This window comes from Chrysochloris asiatica, unplaced genomic scaffold (genome assembly GCF_000296735.1).
Source record: "Chrysochloris asiatica unplaced genomic scaffold, ChrAsi1.0 scaffold00222, whole genome shotgun sequence".
NCBI classification, from domain to species: domain Eukaryota; kingdom Metazoa; phylum Chordata; class Mammalia; order Afrosoricida; family Chrysochloridae; genus Chrysochloris; species Chrysochloris asiatica.
The window spans coordinates 3483107-3506379 of NW_006408740.1; the positions used below are offsets into that span (position 1 = coordinate 3483107).

General features: G+C 37.7%; 1 protein-coding gene across 1 annotated transcript in view; it reads left to right on the forward strand.

The window, feature by feature from the left end:
* The window catches only part of ARHGAP32 (Rho GTPase activating protein 32), a 325690-nt gene that overhangs the window by 168522 nt on the left and 133895 nt on the right, over positions 1–23273 (forward strand). Inside the window, exons 8-9 of the mRNA XM_006873075.1 lie at positions 10381–10503; positions 12409–12486. Of these exons, the coding sequence (XP_006873137.1) occupies positions 10381–10503; positions 12409–12486 (201 nt within the window). The remainder of the gene's footprint in view (positions 1–10380; positions 10504–12408; positions 12487–23273) is intronic.

A 23273-nucleotide genomic window follows, 5' to 3' on the forward strand; every position in this document is an offset into this window, starting at 1 on the left:
TTTTTTTTTTTTTTTAAGTTTCCCATTTTTGAGAAGTAGGGTGACGTTCTCATTGAGCTACCTCCTGCTGATTGGGGCCACAGATGGGGACTTGTGAGGGAAACTGGCTTTTGAGGGTTTTACACACTGATAAAAATCAGCTACTTCCTGTTGGTTTTGGTGATTTTTTTTGCCATTGTGTGGTTGGGAATTCATTAAGGTTCTTTGTCGTTTTATTTGCAATATTTGGGGATTTCAGTTTTGTTTTCATTACTTCACTGGAAAAAAAGAAAACAACCTTAAGCAGTTGATCTTGCTGACTTGAGTGCCTCTTAGACAAATATTTTAGTCTCCGAGGGGATGGCAAGAATAGGAATCTGGGAGCTGACTGTAGACTGTTTCTGGTGGAGCTCTCTTCATCTGGATATAATGAGCCCAGGTCTTTGTTCCAGCCAGTTTTAAGGAGGAGTCCATTGTCAGGAGAATTTTGTAAGGCCCTTCCCACTGTGGGGTCAGCTGATTCCCTGTGGGTTGATGTTTTCAAACTTTTAAAAGGACTTGGTCTCTTGGTGGGAACCTATTAAGTGGGGTATTAGAGGGGAAGGGCAAATAAAGGGAAGCGTATTGTTTCCTGCAATTTAATACAGTGTTCAAAGATTTAGCCTAGTTTCACTTGTGTATCTCAGTCATGACTGAAAAAGGTGATGAAGGCTTTTTTAGAAATGGTCTCCCATATACCATTTCATAGAGGCTCAGCTTGAGCCTACTTGAGGGACTATGTAGATCATAAGATTAGTCTCTTAGTATACAGGAAACACCTTCAGATGACCTTTTATTGGACAGAGGGAAGGAATCAAGGAATCTTTTCTCATAATCACAAATGACAGGAGCAGTGCATCACATACGCATGCTGGACATACGGAAGCAGAGAAGGGACTATTGTAAATAAGAAAGCCTACAGACTATCTCTGAGTCTCTCAAGCTTTGAAGTTGCTACCAGCCATTAATGGGTATATCTAGGAAAGCTCTTATGAGGAAGTTTCTGTTCTTCCTGTGCTGGTTGGGTGAAATGAAAGTGGCCCCAAACTTACTTCCAAATACACTCTGCTTTTAACTCTGGCAGTTTTGTCTGTCAGAGTTGCAGGAGGTACTCAAGAAAAATTGGCATCTCAGCAGTTAAACCTAGATGGAATTAAGCTCTGGCTGGCTGGAATCCTTGGCAGACAAAATGCCTTTACATTTTATATTCTAGCATATTCCCTTCTCTTGGTTAGAGATTGAGGACAATCATATCCATGACAACAACCTTGACTTTGCTGGCCTTTAAGATGGCTGCAAGCTCTGTAAACTCACTGGGTACCATATGGTTCTTTGCCTGGACTTCAAACAGGATTAAGCCTTCATCAAGCATATTGTAGAATTGAGCAGAGCCAAGTGCATATCACCTCAGTCAGAGCCATCTTTTTTCCTCTAACACACTGAAAGACCTATTATAAGTAGAATCCAAATAAAAAATATTATTATTCTTTATGACAATGATCTAACTCATGTACTGATTGACTCCATGGTAGCATATTTGCTTCCTGAGAAATTACATAAGTAAACTTTATACAGAATTCCATAATTCTAACATAATTCTAGCCAAATAGTATAGATTCAGAAATACTGATGGAAAAATATATACAAAGGAAAACTGTGATTAGACACATGGAAAGGTTTATGTGTAAGTTTTGTTACAAAAAATAGTTAAACTTAAGTTATGAGATGAAATTATTTAAAAAGAGAAATGAGAATCAGACATAAAATAATTATTTTAAATAACATTCATTCACTAAAATAGCTTTTTAGTTGGTAGAAACCTAAGGTATATAATAAAAAAGTTAAGGGTATGAAAACAGTTATTAAACTAAATTTTTTTACCAGTCCATAAACATAAATTGTCAAACTTGAAAGTGATGGAGATTTGAAATAAAGTCCAATGATCTCAGAAGTCCAAGACATTGGAAATAGCCGTTGTTGTTTTTTTGTTTGTTTGTTTGCTTGTTTGTTTCTATCCACTAGAGCACTTCAGTACTTCTGATGTGGTGCTGTGGATCAGCACTGGACTGTGAACCCCAAGGTTAGCAGTTCAAATATACCAGCTCCTCCTCAGAAACCCTATACGGGGTCGCTAATGAGTTGAAACCAACTCGAAGGCACTTACTTGCAACAACAACAGAGCACTTCTGCCCCAAGTCCGGAAAGTCCTATATTCTGTGACAAATTATTTAAAATTACACTCAGCAAAGTTCAGTTTATTCAAACAGGGTTCTGATTGAATTTTTCTGATGTCTCTTTTAATGTATGACACTATGAATAAAGTCACATAAGCTTAGAGATCAGATTTTTCTCACCTATGAAAAACTATTACAGCACTTTGTAAAAACAAATGTAAAGTTTAGGCAGCCTGGGTAACCAAAAACATAAGAAAGTGGTTTAATTAGAAAGATACATTTTAAAATACATGATTAAAGCAATATAACAGTCCTGTTGTGATGCTATAGGATAAATCGCAGTGGATCATCATGTCAGTTTGAACAGCAAGGTCATCAGTTTAAGCTCAACCAGCTGATCTTTGGAAACCCTATACAGCAGGGATAGGGAACCTTTTTTTCTGCCAAATGCCATTTGGATATTTATAACATCATTTGAAGGCTGTACCTAATTATCCAAAAGTTTGAATCTGAGACTTAGAAATGTAAACTCATTATACAAATCAGGAGAAAAATGGTTTCTTATACCTAGAAAAATAGAACCTTAAAACACATGTAATATATATATTTTAAATGTTTTATTGTGAATTATGTGATAGTGTACATGGGAGAACATTAGCTTTAATATATATATTTTAAATGTTTTATTGTGAATTATGTGATAGTTTACATGGGAGAACATTAGCTTTACATTCACCCTATTGTATATCCTTTCATTGCCATGGTTACAATCCCCTCCTTGCATCATAAATCAACCAAAGGGTATACCCTGCAAGCCTCCACCCCCCCCCCTCCACCCCCACACTGGTTATTAGCACACAGTCCCTCTCCTTTTTTGGGGAGGGTATCACACTCTGCTCTTTTCCCTTGGTGGTTCCAGGGACCTCCACTCCTGGACTGCATAGTCAATCACTCCCCTCCTTATGCTACAAAACGTCCACCTTTACATTTCTAACCCTTGCAGTCAGTCCTAATAACAATTATTCACCATTGTACCGCAAGGGACCTATCTCCATCTCCTTTCATTAGCCCCACCCAGACAGATTCGATACTACTCAGTGGAGATGCTACCTTTCCTCCACACCTTCTGGATCTAGGTTCCCTCTTGAAAGCTTGTAAACCAGTCACTTCTTGCCTTTGTAGACCCTCATTTTGGGAAGCCAGTGTCCAAGCTGCCCATCCTTGTCTACTTTGTGTATGGAGGGAGTAGAAATGATCCTCACTGTAAAGATTTGAACCCTCTTTTGAGCCACTGCATCCATAGGTGTAGGTCAGGTTCATCAAATTGTATCAGATTACTCTTTTTTTCTTCTTCTTTCTTCTTCTAGTTGAGCTCAGATCATGCATTCATTGAAACCAGTTCAAGTGGGTATTATCTGCAAGTGTGGGTGTTCTTGTGCATATGCCCTATCTTCTTATCAGCTGGATGCTTCACTCTTCACTCTAGTCCTCTATGGCTATGTCACTGATTTTGGGCCCAAGAGTCCCCAGGTCTTGCCAAACTGCTGGCCAACCAGGTCTTCACCTGGGCTCACAGGAGTCTATTGAACATTGTAGGGCTTAGCTCGCAGCTTCATTGCTGTTTTTCCTCACTTCCCCTTATTGGTGGTCACCAATCAGAACACATGTGTAATATTTTTTATATCTAGAAAAATAGAACCTTTAAACACTTGTAATATTCCCATCTAAAAACCCATAGTAATATTTTAGTCTTTTCAGTGGCTTATTTCTGTTCTCAACAACCTTTGGATCAGTTGTAGTCTGTGAACCCTGTCATCCTCAAGAATTCTGGAAATCATGATATAGTCTGGTATGCTCCAAGTTCAAACTGTCAATCCTTTTCTAGGTATGCTCCAAGTTCAAACTGTCAATCCTTTTCTAGGTATGGTGGGTTTTTTGCTCCTGAAAATGTTTGTTAATCATTTCAATAAATGATTAAAGCAAAAGCTTATCTGTAGATGATAAAAGTAGTAACATGATTATAATTTATAATAACATTTAATTTAAATGTAGTATTTCGTGGGAATTATAAACTGATGCAAAGCCAAATATGGCTAATTATTATTATTTTTTTAATTCTAGACGATAATAGTATAATGTATGATTAACCTTATTTTTAGAAAGCTTTAGATATTGTCAGGAGGAAACAGTCGCTGGAGAAGGATGTCATGCTGGGTAAGATGGAGGGTCAGAGAAAAAGAGGAAGACCCCCAACGAGATGAGATGCATCAGCCAGGTGGCATCATTGATGGCGTCAAGTGTGGCAGCGGTAGTGAGGTTGGCCCAGGATCGGACATTGTTTCATTCTGCTGTGCATGGGGTTGCTATGAGTAGGTTCCGACTCTATGGCACCTGACAACAACAAAAGATAGAACACCAAATTTTTAAATTACTGTCATGGATTAATTTGTGTTGCCACACACACCCCACCCCACCCAGGAAATATGTCAACTTTGCTTGACCATGATTGTTAGTGATTTCTCAGTTATGTGATGAATCTGCCATGATATGACCTCATATTATAACCCACTAAAAGGATTAAGTGTGGATATTCCACCCGTAATCCCACCAAGACACTGATCCCATGGATGGGAGCTTCCCAAAGTTTAATTTACAATGCCTTTAATCCTTCAAAGATAAAAGGAGAAAGACGTAAGCCTAGAAAGAGGGACCCACTGCCATCAATAAAGAAGAGCCAGGAGTGGAATAAGGAGTGAAGTTTAGTGTTGAGACTATGGCTAGATCTTGGCTGGTAGCGTAGTGGTTACGAATCGGGCTGTGAACCACAAGGTCAGCAGTACCAGCTGTTCTGTGGGAGAAAGATGAGGCATGTTCTGCTTCCATAAAGATTTACAGCCTCGGAAACTCTGTACAGGGTTGCTGTGAGTCGGAACCTACTCCATGGCACATAACAAGAACAACAACAACAAGGCCTCATTTATTGTTAGGGTTATGATTAGAACTAAGATTGATATTAGGGGTATGGGTTGGTCATTTTTAGGGTTACAGTTAGGTTTATTTTTATTTATTTACTTATTTTTCTTGAAATTTATTTTGATTTCCTCTTCATTTGGCAGTTCTATAACATTATTCCCTCTTTTTATATTATGGACCTTTTGTTGTTGTTGAGATTGTATCTCTAGTTCTTTGTCAGTCTTATAGTTCTTTTTCACTTTGCATACGTCTGTATCTGCTTTGGGAGTCCCAGTATGTCGCTGTGGATTAATACACTGGACTGCAAAGTAAGTTACAACCACATGGTCTGAAGTTCAAGCTCACCAGCTGCTCTTTGGAAACCCTAGACAGGGTTGCTGTGGGTTGGAATTAACTCAATAGCATTTAACAACAGCGGATCTGGGTTCTGACTAGGTGATACTGTCATGCATAAGAGTCTCAGGTTGTATCTTCTTTTGTTGGTTCTCTGTGCAGAGAACTCCCTTTAATATTTTATTGTAGTTAGTATTTTATTGTATTTAGTATTTTATTGTAAAGTTTTTTACAAGTTTGTTTGATTTCTGTTTGTCTGAAAAGGACCTAATTGTGCCATCGTATTTGATGGACAGTTTTTCTGGATCTATGATCCAAAAAAAAATAGTTAATGTTCAACTGTTTCAAGAGGCAGCCTATGATCAAGAGCCAATGATACTGAAGGAGGAAGTCCAAGGTACATTGAAGGAATTGGCAAAGAACAAGGTACCAGGAATTGATGGAATAAAAATTGAAATCTTTCAAGAAAGTGAGGCAGCCCAGGAAGCACTCACTTATTTATGCCAATAAATTTGCAAGACAACTATCGGGCCAATTTATTGAAAGAGATCCGTATTTATGCACAATCCTAAGAGAGGTGACCCAACGGAATGTGGAAATCATCGGACAATATCTTTGATATCCCATGAGAGTAAAGTTTTACTAAAGGTAACACAGAAACGGCTGCAAGCATACATTGACAGAGAAGTTCAGAGGTTCAAGCCAGATGCAGAAGAGGACGTAGAATGAGGGATATCATTGCTGATGTCCGATGGATCTTGGCTGAAAGCAGAGAATATCAGAAAGATATTTACCTGTGCTTTATTGATTACACAGAGGCTTTCGATTGTGTGGATCATGACAAGCTATGGACAGCATTGCGAAGTATGAGTATTCCAGAACACTTAATTGTGCTCCTAAGGAATCTGTATGTGGAGCAAGAGGCAGTTGTTCAAACAGAATATGGAAACTCTGAATGGTTAAAAATTAAGAAAGTTGTGCAACAAGATTGTATTGTTTCACCATACTTAATCAACCTGTATGCTAAGCAAATAATTTGAGAAGCTGGGCTATATGAAGAAAAATGTGGTGTCAGGATTGGAGGAAGACTCTGATACAACCTGCGATATGCAGATGATACAACCTTGCTTGCTGAAAGTGAAGAGGACTTAAAATACTTACTGATGAAGATCAAAGACCACAGCCTTCGGTATGTATTGCATCTCAATGTAAAGAAAATAAAAATCCTCACCACTGGACCAATAAGCAACATTCTTATCAACGGAGAAAAGATTGAAGTTGTCAAGGACTTCATTCTTCTTGGATCAACTATCAACACTCATGGAAGCACCAGTCAAGAAATCAAGTGACGTATTTCATTAGGCAAATCTGCTGCACAAGACCTTTAAAGTGTTAAAGAGCAAATATGTCAGCTTGATATGCATGCGAAAGCTGGGCAGTGAATAAGGAAGACCGTAGAAGAATTTATGCTTTTGAGTTATGGTGTTGGAGGATAATATTGAAAGTGCCATGGACTGCCAAAAGAACAAACAGATCTTTGTTGGAAGAAGTGCAGCCAGAGTGTTCCTTGGACGTCAGGATGGCCAAATTTGGTCTCTCATCCTTTGGACATATTGTCAGGAAGGACCAGTCACTGTAGAAGGATATCATGTTTGGTAAGGTGGAAAAAAAGAGGAAGACCCCCAGTGAGGTGAATTGGCAAAGTGGCAGCATTAATGGGCTCAAGTGTTGTAACAATTGTGAAGTTGGCCCAGAACCGGGCAGTGTTTCATTCTGTTGTGCATAGGGTTATTATGAGTCGGTACCAACTTGATGGCAACAACAACAAGGAATCTTGCTTGACAAATTGTTTCTTTCATAGTTTTGTATATCTCATACCATTATCTCTTTGCCTGCATGATTTCTGATGAGAAATGAGAGCTTAGTCTTATTAGTTCTTCTTAGTAGGTAACTTTGCTTTTCATGATCTGCTCTCAGGATTCTTTCCTTGCTTAGGTTTTGAAAAGTTTGATTATAATATGGGATGGTGTTTTCCTTTTGGCATCTATCTTGTTTGGAGTTCTTTCTGTGTCTTAAATGACTCATTTTCTCATTTTTCCTGATATTAAGGAAGTTTTCTTCAAACAATTTGTCAACAGTATTTTTTTTTTTTTTTGTCTCTTCCTCCTATTGTTGTTGTTGTTAAGTGCCATAGAGTAGATTCTGACCCGTAGCCACCCTGTATAGCGTTTCCAAGGAGCAGCTGGTAAGCTTGAACTACTGATCTTGTAGTTCAAATGACTTTGCAGTCTGACACATTAGCCCACAGCGCCACACCAGGAATCTTATTGCACATAGTTATTCCTCTTGACAGTGTCCGACATAATTTTTATGCTTTCTTCAAATTTTTTTGTGCTTTTTATAATTGTTCCTCTAGAAGATGAATATTGGCAGTTTTCTCTTCTAGTAATTTGCCTTTCCATTGATTCAATTCTATTTCCTTGCCCTTTCAGTGTTATTTCCTATTTATGAAGTATTAGTATCAGTCTTTGGCTTCCTAATTGCTGTTTTTGTGTGGTTCCCATTTTTCCAATTATTTTGTCAGTTAGTTTCTAGAATGTTTCTAGTCTTGTCTGTGTTTTCCTTGAATTCATATTGTAGTTTTCTCAATCTTTCTCACAATCGTAGAAGTTGCTGAATTAGCATTCCTTTAACAACAACAACATGTTTTGCCTTATGATATTCTGTGCTATTGCCTCAGCATAACATTTTAAAAACAGCATTACATAAAACAAAGCAATAAACAGAAAAAGCAACATACCCACCAGTAAAGGACAGTAGGAATATCATACTAAAAGAGAGTGTGGACATTCTTGTAATCTCTCCCAGATCTGGAGCATCACAGAAAAATGGTTATGGGCTTGCCTTAATCTTCCTTCTCAGTGTTCCCAGTCTGGCTTATTTTATTACATGCTGGCTGGAGGATGGTGGTCAGTGGTGCCTTAATTGGCCAAACTGTTAGTAACCCTCCAAGTAAAAGCTCAAGAAAGGAATGTGACTTCCCAAACTCACTGTTGGGGCTACTATGTTTTAGGCCACTACACGAACCCACCAAGGACTTCAAGAAGCAAACAATGTTTAATATATTTTTATATTCAGGAAGCAGAAGGACTTGCCTGTCTTTCAAAGATTGCTTCCCTGAATGAAAAGGGGAAGGAAGAGTTATAGGGGTCTTGGGCTTGGGAGAAGACCAAGGAGTTTCCAGAACTTCAGTCCTGTAATACCCCTCAGAGTGAACCTTAACTATTGAATTATCTATAGGGAAGTGTAGATAAGGGTTAACACTAACCATCTTTTTACTTACAAGGTGGAGTTACTTTAGCCCACTGTGGCTTCAGTGTTTCCTAATTCACTGATAAAGTTTATTGTAAATTTTTCTACTTAAGCAATTTAATTTGGAATTTAATATAAGAGGAAGTATCAATGACTATTGAGTTTTAGAAATCAGACATTTTTTCTTTCAAATTTTTCCTTCTTTGATTTACAGAAAATGAATATATTTTATGAATGTCAGTTTATATGGGTTGTTTTGATGTTTATAATATCAATATACATATTTAATTATATATGAAAAATGTGTATTTTTAATTGACTTAGTAATTGCAAGTATTTTTATTCATTTATGGACAACAGAAAATTAAGTTCTTAAAGATGTTTGATATAGGAATATGACTTGAGTGAACCATGACTATCCAGTAAATATGAAGCAAAAACAAATAGGGCAAAGAAGAACTGCCCATAGGGTAAGGTTGGAATCTTTTGCAGAAGCACATCTTTCTCCGGTGGAGAGTAGTGGTGGTTTTAACTTCTGATCCTTCAGTTAGCAGCTTAACCACTTTCCTACCAGGGCTTTTTCAGTAATTATAACACCCTTCCCCCAAAACAAAACAGTTCCAACTAGTAGTGAACCTATAGGACACAATAGAACTGTTCCATAGAGTTTCCAAGGCTGTAAATCTTTTATCAGAAAAGACAGCCTCATCTTTCTTCCACGGAACAGCTGTGGGTTTGAACTGTCAACCTTAGCAGCCCAATGATTAAACCAGCACTGCCAGGGCTTCTGTCAGTAAATATAGTCGATAATGTATTCTTATTTGCTATGTTGTTGTTGTCGTTAAGTGCTATAGAGTTAGTTGCAACTCACATTGACCCTGTATAGGGTGTCTGAGGGTGCTATGACTCTATTTGCATATGTAGAGTTACAATAATTGTGTGCTTTTCTCCCTCCAGTGCAAATTGGGAAGGCAGGATGAAAAGTAGAAAGACTGTAGAATTTAGAACCATGCCAACTTGCCTTGAGATCTTGGCTTTTCCATTATTTAATATTTAATCTTGGACAAATTATTCAATCTCTTAGAAATTGTATAACCTCTTCTAACTTTAGCTTCTTCACATTTTAACAAACCTACTGCCATGGAGTTGATTCCATCTCATAGTGAACCTATAAGACAGAATTAACTGCTCCTTAGTGTGTCTGAGACTGTAACTCTTTACATTGAACAGACAGCCTCATCTTTCTCCCAAGGTGTGTTTGAACCAATGACTTGGTGATAACAACTCAGTGCTTTACCCACTGTGCCCCTGGAGCTCTTTAAACAGTGATAAGGATGATAATAATTACATTTTACAGTTATGAGAATTTCATCATATAGTTACATGCACAGCATAATGACTAACATATATTGAATACTCAGTGTTAGTTTTCTGTGTTTTTGTTGTTGTTTTTTTCTTAAAGATTCTCCGAGACAGTGGCTTTCTAAATCAGTTTGAAGTTCTGTACATAGTCAAAGAAACACCAGTCTCATGTTGTTAAACATCTTCTAAAGCATTTTCTTTATTACAGATTGACAATAAGGGGAATCACCTTCTTGTTCATGAGGAGTCATCCATTAACACACCAGCTGTTGGTGCTGCCCATGTCATCAAGAGGTACACTGCTCGGGCCCCTGATGAACTGACCTTAGAGGTAACTAAAGGCTGCTATTTGTCATTGGGCCCTTGCTACATTGCCAGCCTCATCTCTGTTTTAATAATTTTGTAATTAAAATGAAAATAAAGCTTATATCAGCTTGGAATATGCTCTATTTTTCTTTGAAGATTGTACTCATCCTGGAAAACTCAGTCTGTATTTTTCATTTCTTCTGGGGAGTAACCCTTGATTTTCATGCCCCAAATCCATGGAAATAGCTCATAGCCTATCTCTGACATATCACTGAATGCATTTAATCATAATTGTTATGTTTGTCTCCCAATAAGTAGTGATCATCATCTTGACAGCAAGATCTGAGTCTTTTCTTTGTGTTATATCCAATGATATCTTCTTCCTAATGTTTGTTGAAAGATTGAGCAAAAGAACAGATAAAAGGCAAAATGAACATTTATTGCTATCAGATATAAAAAGAGAGGAATTAAGTTTCTCCCTCTAAAGCTCAGTTATTCAGTTTAAGAAAGAACAGTCTAAACTTGTTCTATATAGAATTTGAACTGTCTTCAGGTTCTGTACAAAGTTTTGAAAGATACTATATCTATGAATAAATATGGCTTTATGAAGATGGCTTACTTAAGACGTGAAAAACCAATTGTGCATAAACAAAGAAAATTTCCTAAAAGACTATAATATGCATTAATACCATAACTCATCTATGTTTTAGTACTTATTCTGTTTGAAGAATATAACCTCAATTGATACATAAAGGTATCATTGTAAATATTCATATTTTATGAGTTTTTACAAGTTTAAAAATTAACTAGGTTTTCTTTGCAATGAAGAAAGTAAGCTATTTAGTGGAAATGTTACATTGTACCATTAATTGAAAGAAGTGTAAAACCCATTTTCATTGATTTAATTCCAACTCATAGTGACCCTAGATCCTAGAGGACAGAGTAGAACTGCCCCAGAGGGTTTCTAAGGTTGTAAATCTTTATAGAAGCAAAGTTACACAGTTTCTCCTGTGAAGCAGCTGTTGGGTTTGGACAGCCAGCATTTCAGGTAGCAGTTGACTGCTGTCCCACCAGGGCTTCTGAAAAAATTTTGATATCATCAGCATTTCCTCTTACTAAGAATAACCCGGAAATGTTAGACATATTAGACCTCTTCCTAGGATTAGTTAGCAGTTAACCACTGTCCGACCAGGGCTCCTGAAAAAAGTATAATATCATCAAAATTTCCACTTAATAAGAATAACCCAGAAATGTTAGACACATCAGACGTCTTCCTAGGATTAAAAAATATATATCAAGTGCTCAGCACAGTGCTTAGCATATGATAAGCACTCATAAAATATACTCTTTGTAGAAATTAACAGTTTTCTGAATGCAAGTATTTAAAACTGTACTCACTAAAGATAGCAGTTACAGAAATTCATTTTTCTAAATCTAAATATTTGGAACTATGCTATATGGGAGTCTAATACTGCCAGCAGTAATAGTACTTTGACAGAACTGATGAATGTATGACACCTATCATTCAAAAATGTTATAGCACAAACCTGAAGTTGCCACAGTTCATTGGATCAGACTCATTGTGCAACTTAATTCTTTGCAGCCCTCACCTTAAAAAAATGGTGAGATTATTGAATTCTTTAATGAAGGAGGAGATGGATGGGCACAGTAACAGCAACAGTGGGCTCCAGTGTAGCAACAATTGTGAGATTGGTACAAGACTGGGCAGTGTTTCGTTCTGTTGTGCTAGGGTGGCTATGAGTTGGTACTAACTCAATGGCATCGAACAACAAAACAGCAGGTTTTCTAGATATTACTAGAGAATAAGATAGTACTTTACCGTTTTGCAGAGTTCTCATTTAAATTATAAATATAATCATGGGTTTAAAATATGTCTTAAAACATTTTATTTAAAACTTTCTTTTCCTAGGTGGGAGACATTGTTTCTGTTATTGATATGCCCCCGAAAGTATTAAGCACCTGGTGGAGAGGCAAGCATGGATTTCAGGTAAGCAGTGAACAGTTAGGTGTAGAAAGTCCTAAGAGTATTTCTTTTATGCTTCATTAATGTTTAAGACACACAGAAACAGAATTTGACACCAGAAATTTTGTCTGTAATAACAGAAAAATACAAATGATAATGAACTCGAATTTCTTTTTCTATTTGTTTTGGTGGTTGCTTTTTTCTCTTTCTTTATCTCTAAACAGAGATATGCTCAAATATCTCTGTAGTTATAAAACTGTTGCATAACTACTTGCGCTTTTACCACATCTTTAAATGTTGTTGTATGCCATTGAGTCAGTTCTGATTCATAGTGACCTCTATGACAGAGTAGATCTGCCCCATAGGATTTTCTAGGCTGTAATCTATATGGGAACAAATCCCCATATCTTTTCTCCCAAGAAGCTGCTGGTGGGTTCAAGCCACTGACCTTTCAGTTAGCATCTGAATCATTATACTTCCATGGCTCCTTACATCTTAAGTAAAAACTAAATATTAAGTTTTTATAAAGTGTATTTTATTTAAGAAGATCAAATTAAATGTAAAATAGTTTATCAGGGTGGTTAAAACTAAAAGCTCCAGTGCCAGATTGCCTGCACTTTAATTCTGTATTTTCTTAGAAAACTTAACTAAATTTCTGCCTCAATTTCCTCATTTGTAAAATGGAGATTATAGGACTATTCTTTATCTCATCAAGTTATCATGAAGATTAATTGTGTGAGCATAAGAAATATGTAAGGTATTTGGAATGAAGCCTAAAGCATATTTTTCTCTCAATAAACGTTAATTTAAAAATTTTCAATAACTTGTTTTTTATTTTACAAACTTCTTTTTTATTGCTGAAAACAATCTCCCTGTCTGAAAACCTACTCATCTGTGCTTTACCAGACCTGTTGACCCTTTAATTTTATACAAAAACCTAGCCATCAAGTTGATCCTGACTCAGCGTGACCCAAACATAGGGTTTCTGAGACTGTAAATGTTTATGGGAGCAGGCAATCTTATCTTTATCCTGTGGAGCAGTTGGTGGGTTTGAACCACCAACCTTTTGGTTAGCAGCCCAATGTGTAACCCGTAGTGCCACCAGGACTCCCTGTGGTCTTAATGTGATTTATTTATTTTCATCAGGAAAATACAATACTTAAGGGTGGCAATCTTTAATCTTTGGGCAAACCTACTATATATATATATATATAGTTCAAAGATGATTTCAGGAGATAGTTTCAATTTAAGTTTTGAAGAAGTAAGTCAGGACGATAGTTTCAAGGACTCCTCCAGACTCTATATAAGTAGAATAAGTCTGGATGCTTTAAGAATTTGAAGTTCTGTTCCATATTTTTCTTCAGTATTTATCAAGACATTCTTGATCAGAATGTTCTTTTTTGTTGTTGTTGCAGCTAGTCACCATTTGTTAATGGTCTCAGGGTGGAGGAGACAATGGTTCTTACACACATTTAGTTCTATGGTCTATTTCCTTATGATTCCCAGGTTTCCCTCTTGCTTTTTTGTTCCAGACAAATAAAGAGTAATAGTTGTACAGCCACTGAAAATTTTAAGATCACAGATACTAATTACAATACTGGGAGTTAGAACATAAACTTTAAAAACTATATTATAGCGTTTGATTGGATTATTCCATGGTTGTATGGTTGTAAACCCCCAAACTTAAAGGTATAATGGGATTTGTCTAGTTAGTATCAGCATCTATAGCCCCTCCCTCATTTTTTGGTGGTTGTTTATTGTTGCAAAGCCATATACAACCTAACATTTGACCATTCATCCATTACAGCTTATTGACATTAGTTACATCAGTCATATGTGAATTTCTTCTGTATTTGATGCTACTTTCCCCAGTGTTGTTGTTGTTAAGTACTGTTGAGTTGGTTCTGTTTCATAGCTACCCTGTATTGGGTTTCCATGGATCGGCTAGTGAGTATGAACTACTGACCTTGTGGTTCAAATTGATCTTGTAGTCTAGTTCTTATACTACAGCGCCAGACAGGGACTCCTCCTTCCCCATTACATTAAGCAAAAAGTGACTACTCCCTAAGGAGTATTTCTCCCTTTTCTGCCCCCACCCTCCCACCCCATTTCCTCTGGTAATTACTAATGAACAGTAACTTCTGTATATATATATATATATACATGCCCTTTAATAAACATGAAGACATACATATTTTTTTTCTGATTGACTTATTTTACTCCACATAATATCCTCTAGATTCATCCCTGTTTGAAGATGTTTCAGGAACTCATTTTTCTTTATTGAAGAGTAATATTACATTGTGTGTGTGTGTATATTTTATATATATATATAAAATACTGCATTTCACTTATCCATTCACCTGTTGATGGTCACTTAGCTTGTTTTTATCTTTTAGCTACTGTGAATACTGTGATATAAAGGGACTTCAATTAAAAGATAAATATAAATAATAATAACTTTATTTTTCAACATAAGCTCCATCAAGGTCAAGACACTTTTGTAAGTGATGATACCAACTGTGAGAACCTAAAAAACTGAGGACCCTGGAAATTTAATCATGTCATTGCAGGTTTTTGGTTTTTTTTTACATGAAGAAAAATCGGGGCCCTTTAAAGGTTTTTTTTTTTTTGAGATTAAGAAACATATAGAAATCAGAAGGAGCCAAAACAGAACTGAAGTGGATACCTCATGATTTCCCATGCAAACTCTCACAGAATCGACCTTGTTTAATGAGAGGAATGAGCAGGAACATTGTTGTTGTAAGAGAAGGACTCTTTGGAGAAGCTTTCCGAGGTATTTTTCTGCCGAAGCTATGGCTGACATTCTCAAAACACTCACAATGAGCAGATTTTACCATTCTTTTGCCCTTCAGAAAGTTAACAAGCAAATGCCTTGAGCATCCCCAAAGTCTGTTGCCATAACATGTGCTCTTGACCAGACCACCTTTATTTTATTTAACTTTTTAACGAGGAAAACACCAAACATACTTTATTAGCAGCGAAAAGCAACCATAATAAGGCACAGCAAGCAGAAACATCAGCAATCAAAGGGTTAGTGTTGCATACAAATATGGCTTTTCTCTTTAGTGGCCTTGGCAAATAGCCATAGGGATATAAAATAACATTCTGTAGCAGCAGGTAAGGAAACAAAGGAGCACTCACCAGTGCTACAGAGCATATGAACAAATAGGTACAAGGATAGAGGGTCACAACTTTAGTGCAAAAGGTCTGGAGCAGAACTATAAATTCATTTCAATATTAAGAAGCAAACACTAGAACTTGGTATTACTTCCAAAAGAACTCATTCAGGTAGTACTGCATACTCTTCTAAGTGACAAAAAGGTGCTAAGTAGCGTTATTTACAGATACCATGGATTGATTTGTTGTTGTTGTTAGGTGCCATCGAGTTGGTACCAACTCATAGCGACCCTGTGCATAAAGAACGAAACACTGCCTGGTCCTGGGCCAACCTCACAATTGTTGCCATGCTTCAGCACATTGATGCTGCCACTTTGCCAGTCCATCTTGCTGGGGGCCTTCCTCTTTTTCTCTGACCTTTCACCTTATCAACCATGATATTTTTCTCCATTGACTGGTCTTTCCTGACAATCTGTCCAAAGTATAAGAGACGAAGTTTGGCCATCTTGGCCTCCAAGCAGCCCTCTGGCTGCACTTCTTCCAATGTAGATTGTCGGGGACGGCCCCTGTTCAGACGCCATTTATGTCGGGGACTGACCTCGACATAGTTGTGTTGTTCACAAGTGTTTGGTTCACGAGAAGTGGAGATCCAGCGCCGATAGGGATAGCAAAAGAATACACAGACAGACAAACAGAGGGAGACAAAGAGACACCCCAAAGCCAGGGTGGATGCATCACTGGTGGGCAGACTTGGGACTATAGGCATCGTGGCCTTTGCAGGCAGCAACTCACTGCCCTGCCAACTTTACTGCATGCCCTCCAACCCGTAATGCACACCTGGGCAGGCCTGGGCCTCTGTTTTATTTAGGGGAGGAGCTTCACACAAGCTGGGAGGGACTAAGACAAGGTACAGGTAACATCAGTAATTTTCCAGACATTCAGGTAACTTTACATCGTACGTCGCTGGTTCTAATCCCAGACCCACAACTTGGTTTCTCAGGCTCAATTAACATATCTATAGCCCCTGAGTTCAGTTGGGGCAAGGTGAAAGGGAAGGACAAAAGGCTTGGGCAGAGTCCCACTGTTTTGGCTTCCTGAGCCAGGTTTTCAGGAACATGGCTGAAAAGCTAACACCTGGGACAGATTTAGGGAAGATGGCTTTTTTGTCTGTAGAACAAAGACCCGGGAAGTAGCTAAGATATTTTTAGTTAATCCTTCGGAGGTAGGCTTGACCTTTGAAACCTTTACAGTCTGGGCTTTAGGAAAATATTACATTTATCTGTGGACATTAAGGGCTCATATTTGTAATTAATAAATATAACTGAACACTAAGATGAAAAACAATTTGCCATGACTGCCAGTGGCCAGAATTCGTTCCTTAGAGCCTGTGGCCTGCGACACTTGTGGGCCGAGTGGGCCTCGAACTTCTACACAGTCTGCAACAGTAGATCTGTTTGTTCTTTTGGCAGCCCATGCCACCTTCAATAATCTCCTCCAGCACCGTAACTCAAATGGATTAATTCTTCTTCGGTCTTCCTTATTCACTGTCCAACTTTTGCATGCATATGAGGTTATTGAAAATGCCTTGGTTTGGGTCAGGAGCACCTTAGTCCTTAAGCTGATATCTTTGCTCTTCAACACTTTAAAAAGGTTTGTGTGGCAGATTTGCCTAAGTACCTTTTAAATCTGTAATTTCATTTTCAAATTTTCTATTAAAAATTAACTGCATGGAAATTCTAGAAATTATATTTAAGCAATTCAGCTATAAGAGTTTTTATAACAGGGATAAATATGGCTGTCCAAATAATTAATTACAGTTTAACAATAATCTTCAACATCACAAAGCACTGTAATTATTATTGTCTGACTTGTTTGGGCATCTTTTAGTCTCATTTTCTTCATGGTTCAAACACATCATGAGCATAAAGAAAGATCCAACTTTAATGAATCAACAACCCAACTGTGTGCATATCAACTGAAAGACACACACAGGACGACACAGCAACAGATATTCCAAATGTCTCTTTAAAGTTAAAGTACTCATTAAAAACATTAAGGCTTTTAAATAAAATCCTGCTACTAACTTATACATCTGAAATTTTAAGAACTACTTTTTAGAAAACTTGGTTTAACTAACAGTACCTTTTGTAGAAGAGGAAAGAAGACTGACTATTAACTTTGTCAACATGTAAATGAACTGCACTACGCCCTTGTGGCCAGAAAATTGCTTTTTTTTACCTAAAAGGAAGGCAGTCTTCATTTTTTGGACTTCTGAAGCTTGGTTTACAGTATCTACAAACATCACTACTTTTGGAAGGTTATAGAAAAATTCTTAGAAAACATAATTTCAAACATTAGTCACACTGTTGAAATACCATTCAATATTAATAATTTGTTCTTCAGTAAGAAATAGAATTCTTAATAGCAAACTTCCCACTCAGTTGTGACAGTCTTTAAAAACCAAACCTTTAACTCAGTAGGTAAAGCATTTTTGTAGGCTTTACTGAATACCTGTAGTTCTCTCTCTGCTTATTTAAATAGGCATCACGTTTATCTGAGTAACCGCAGACCGTGTCTGATAGATACTAACACTAAGCTTAACCACTGTATTGAAAGAGCCCTAACACTGATATGTGGGCTTGCTCTAGTTGTACTGCTTGGTGCGCATAGAAGCAGATCTAGGATAGGAGAGTTTTATTTCACCTTGACTGATTCTCATTCTAATCAGCGAACTCTTAACTTTTTGTTTATAATGATATTCTTTTAATCTTTTAATGGTAAAGGGGAGCGAGCCCATCAATCCTATCATAAGTAGTGCATCTGCAAAAAACTAAAGTCCCTACTGAGTAAGATAGTAAGCAGTGGTTCAAAAATAGGTAAGAACTGGGATCTTTATAATGTTCCACAATAAGACCTGTCACAGTGGAGGAGTGAAACATACATAGGTCATGTGCATTACAAATAAAGTTGTGATTCCACTGTTCAATTTGGGCATGCAGGGATCTGTTGTAGTGACGGAAGCTCACAGAGAAGAGGTAGTCCTCTTGTGCAGTCCCTGAGCAAAAATGGGCCTTCTGGTTTCCCATCAAGAAGGGCTTCTGCTTCATAATGGTCTATCACTCCTCAGTAACAGGGATTACCTGTAATTTGAAGCAAATGGGGCATGAGGCAGTGTTTGTAATCAGTCTGAGTATGTACTTTCCAAGATCCCTGTCTGCTAACATGGGCATGGAAGTCCCCAGATCCCTGGTGTTACTTTTGCCTACTTGACTGCAAACAATGTGATTGTGTCCTCTTCTGAGTCACCACTTTTACTTTGACTGCACCTCTTCCACCTCTTGGTAATAGTTTCTTGATTGTTCTTTGCCTTCAGGATTGTACTGGTAGAGCCTTGTAAAGTATGTTTTATCTCCTGTTACAGTTCTTCCAAGATATCCTTCAGGTTCTTGAAGCCAGTTGTGTAACATTTCCATGGAAAAGCTCTGCCCTTGACTGCAATTGATCTGCTTGCAACAGTTATGGCATCTATCGATCAGAAAATTAATTCAGCTTTTATTATTTGTCAGTCAGAATTGTGTAAACTGAAGTACTTGACAAGTCTATGGTGTTGGTTATATTTTCTTCCATTAAATCTGTCCTCTTCAGTTTGAGCATGAACAAGATTAAATGTTTCCTTGCAAATTGATGTGGATGGTCTGCCACTACAAGCTTTATGTTCTACTTTGTCCTTTTTTAAAACGAGTTATCCATTTTTAAACTTGTGATTTATTTGAGGCATTGTCCCCACAAACTTTGCATAAAACATCAGTACTTTCACCATTCTTCCACCTAATCGTCACCATAAATTTGATGTTTGTTCATGCTTCAAATTTAGCAGAATTCATGTTGCTCTGATTGGCACTGTTTTCAAATTGATTGCATAACCTTCCTAGTGCCTCAAACTAGATCCTATATTGAGATGTTATAGTAAGTTAGTAAAGGCATATTTTATGCAAAACAATTTTGAAATCCATTTGTAGGTTTTTCACAATACATATTTCCCATTAATTTTTTCAAAACTCCTCTTAGGTGTGCTTATATCTGTGTGCATCAGTTCTATTGGCCCCTAGTGTATAAACCTAACAGTGGAATTGCTAGGCCTTATGGCATAATCTATCTCAAGGTTTTTGAGAAAACACAAGACTATTTTCAAGGAAACAGAAGACTGTACTATTTTATATTCCCACCAATAGTTCCATTTTCCTCATATCCCCTCCAACTCTTACTTGTGTTTTTCCCCTTTAAATTTTACCTTTCCTAGTGAGAGTAAAGTGTGCAAAGGTCTTCAGTTGTGTAGATCATGAAAAGCTATGGACAACATTACGAAGTATGAGTATTCTGGAACACTTAATTGTGCTCATGAGGAACTTGAATATAGACCAAGGAGCAATCATTCAAACAGAACAAGGGTATACTGAATGATTTAAACTTAAGAAAGGTGTGCAACAGAGTTGTAGTCTTTCACTATACTTATTCAATCTATATCTTGGGCAAACAATCCAATAAACTGGATTATATGATTAAGAATATGGCACCAGGATTTGTTGAAAAGTAATTAACAAACTTCAATATGCAGATCATACAAACTTGCTTGCTGGAAGCAAAGAGGATGTAAAATTCTTGTTTATGAAGATCAGTGATGTCAGCCTTCAGTGTGGATTGTACTTCAATGTAAAGGAAACAAAAATTCTCAGAATTGGATCAATAAATGAAATGACCTCATGACAAATTTGAGAAAAGATTGAAGTTGTCAAAGACTTTATTTTGCTCAGATCCACAATCAACACTCATGCAAGAAGCAACCAAGAAATCAGAAGACGTATTACATTAGGCAACTGTGCTATACAGGACCTTTTTAAAGTATTAAAGGGCAAAGATACCATTTTGATCACTAAGATGCACCTGACCCAAACCATGGTATTTTCAGTTGTCTCATCTACATGTGAAAGTTAGACAATCAGTAAGGAAGACCATAGAAGAATTTGAGTTATGGTGTTAGAGAAGAACATTGAAAGTACCATGGACTGATAGAAGAACAAACAAATATGTTTTGGAACAAGTACAGCCACAATACTTCTTAGAAGCTAGGATGATGAGACTTTGTCTCTCATACTTCAGACAAGTTATCAAGAAGGCCTAATCCTTTGAGGTAGGACTTCAGGCTTGGTAAAGTGAGGGTAAGCAAAAAAGACTCCCCCAATGAGATGGATTGACATAGTGATAACAGTAGAGGGGTGAAGTTTAACAATTGCAAGGATGGCGCAGGACCAGACAGTGTTTCATCTGTTGTGCATAGGGTCTTTCTGAGTCAGAACCAACCTGATGACTCCTAACAGCAACAGCAAACAGTGGACGCTATAAGAGTGTAAGCATAGAAGGAACAAACAAGATGGCAGATCGAGTGGAAGTGCAGTGAGGAGCTCTGTTAGCAACACCACAGAATATTGGACCAAGCAGGCTCAGGGGATGGTGCCAGAACTCTGAACCACATAATATATAGAAGGTTGGAAGGCTTACAGCTAGGGGAGTTTGCAGCCGAAGCAAGAAATCCATTGCTTTCTAATTCAATATGCTCAGCTGCTCCTGGAGCCACCATCTAGGGCGAGAACAAGCGGGGAAAGGATTAGAGCAACCACGGACGCCTGACAGAACCACGGAGATAAAGGTATGGACATGCTTTTTTGTTTTGGGGTATCTCTCGCTGCCTGCGCACCACCATTCTGGTGACTAGTGGGGGTGACTGAGTGAGTGACACTCCACCCCCACCCCCACCCAGAGGGTTCTACTATGCATGCACACAGATCTCCTCGAAATTTAAACCGACAGTTTCCACTTAAAAACAAACGGCTGTGCAAAGCGGCCACAGCCGGCCCTGAACTGTTTACCAATAGGAAAAAGGCCTGAATGGGGACTGTGGAACGGGACAGGCAGACTAAAAAGGAAATAGGCCGAAAGTTAAATCCTGAGTTATATTACAATGACCAACAGTGGTATCTTGAAATTTCTCAAGAAGAAGAGCTAAAAGGGAAGCCCATCTCCTGATCACATCTACCCGGAGGCAATCAGAAAGCATAAAACATACCAAAATAAACACCCTTCACACCCATCTAAGTATTAAGGCCACAGATATCTCCTGAATATGCCCAAAAAACAGAAGCAGATAACCATATCAGCACATGTCCAGAAATGAGATAAAGTGACTGAGGCAAATGAGCTGGAAGGAGACCTACACTCCATACTGGAAGATGAGCAGGCTTTGGAAATGCCTGAGAAGGAATTCAGAAAAATGATTATAAAATGTATCAAAACACTATATAGTGGAGTTGAGAAAAATAAGGAAGAAGTCAGGAAAGAACTACAGAAACAATCAAATAAAATAGATAGAGCATTGGAAACAATTCAGACCTAAAGAAAGAGGTCCAAACGATTAATAATCGAATATCAGAAATGGACAGTACACTGAATGGCCAGAAGAGTAGAATTGAAGAGATAGAAGCCAGATCTAGTGAGCTAAAAGATAAATCTCTCAACACTACTAAAATAGAACAGCAAGCACAAAAAAGGATAAAAAAAATCTGAAGAAGGCCTAAGACTCATTTTGGACAACATGAAAGAGGAATAACTTAAGAATTATGTGCATTCCGCTACAGGAAGAATCCCACAAGTCCACAGAGGAGATAGTTGAAGAGCTTCTGGAAGAAAATTTTCCTAACATCCTGAAAAGCAAAAATATAAAAGCATTCAGGAAACTCAGTGAACCCAGGAAGGAAAGACCCTAAAAGACAATCACCAAGACATGTAATAATCAAACTCTCCAAAACTGAAGATACGGACGGAAGCCTGAAAGCAGCTAAGGGAAAAAGAGAAGTGTAACACACAAAGGCAAGCAAATCAGATTAAGCTCGGATCTCTCAACAGAAACCATTCAGGCAAGAAGACAATGGAAAGACATATATAAAACCCTGAAAGAATGCCACCCAAGAATCCTCTACCCAGCAAAGCTGTCAATCAAATACCATGGTGTAATCAAAACATTCCAGGATAAACAGAAGCTAAGGGACATTGCAAAAGCCAACCCTGCTATGAATAATATCCTAAAGGAAGTTCTGTGGACTGAGAATCAACAAGAACAGACAGGAACTAGAGAATGACGTACGTGGCAGCATCACTCTGAACTCAGTTGACAAATGGAAGAGTCAAGAACAGAATAAAATTATAAGAACAGAGGATCTGGGAGTTCAGTTTATGATCAAAACAATTACAGTGTGAAAGAAGGTAAACACAGAGGAATAGAGATCCAGGTGGTGGGAAGGGCAGGTAGATTACAGGATAAAATGAACTGTCTTAAATGGAGGAAAGAGTTAATAGAATATACTAACCAGCTGCTTCTTGGAAACCCTATATAGGGTAGCTATAGGTCAGAATCGACTTGATGGCACTTAACAACAACAAGGTAACCCCAACATTGGGGTTGGGGTGGGGGATTTAGTTCAGGTTTTGGGGAGGGCAATACAAGAATGGGGAGGAAGTAGAAGAACAAGATAGATAGGGGAACACTGAGACAGGTTTGTATGGCCTAAGTGGTACAAAGGTAAATAGTGATGCGTGCTCAACCTTGGAACAACAGGGCT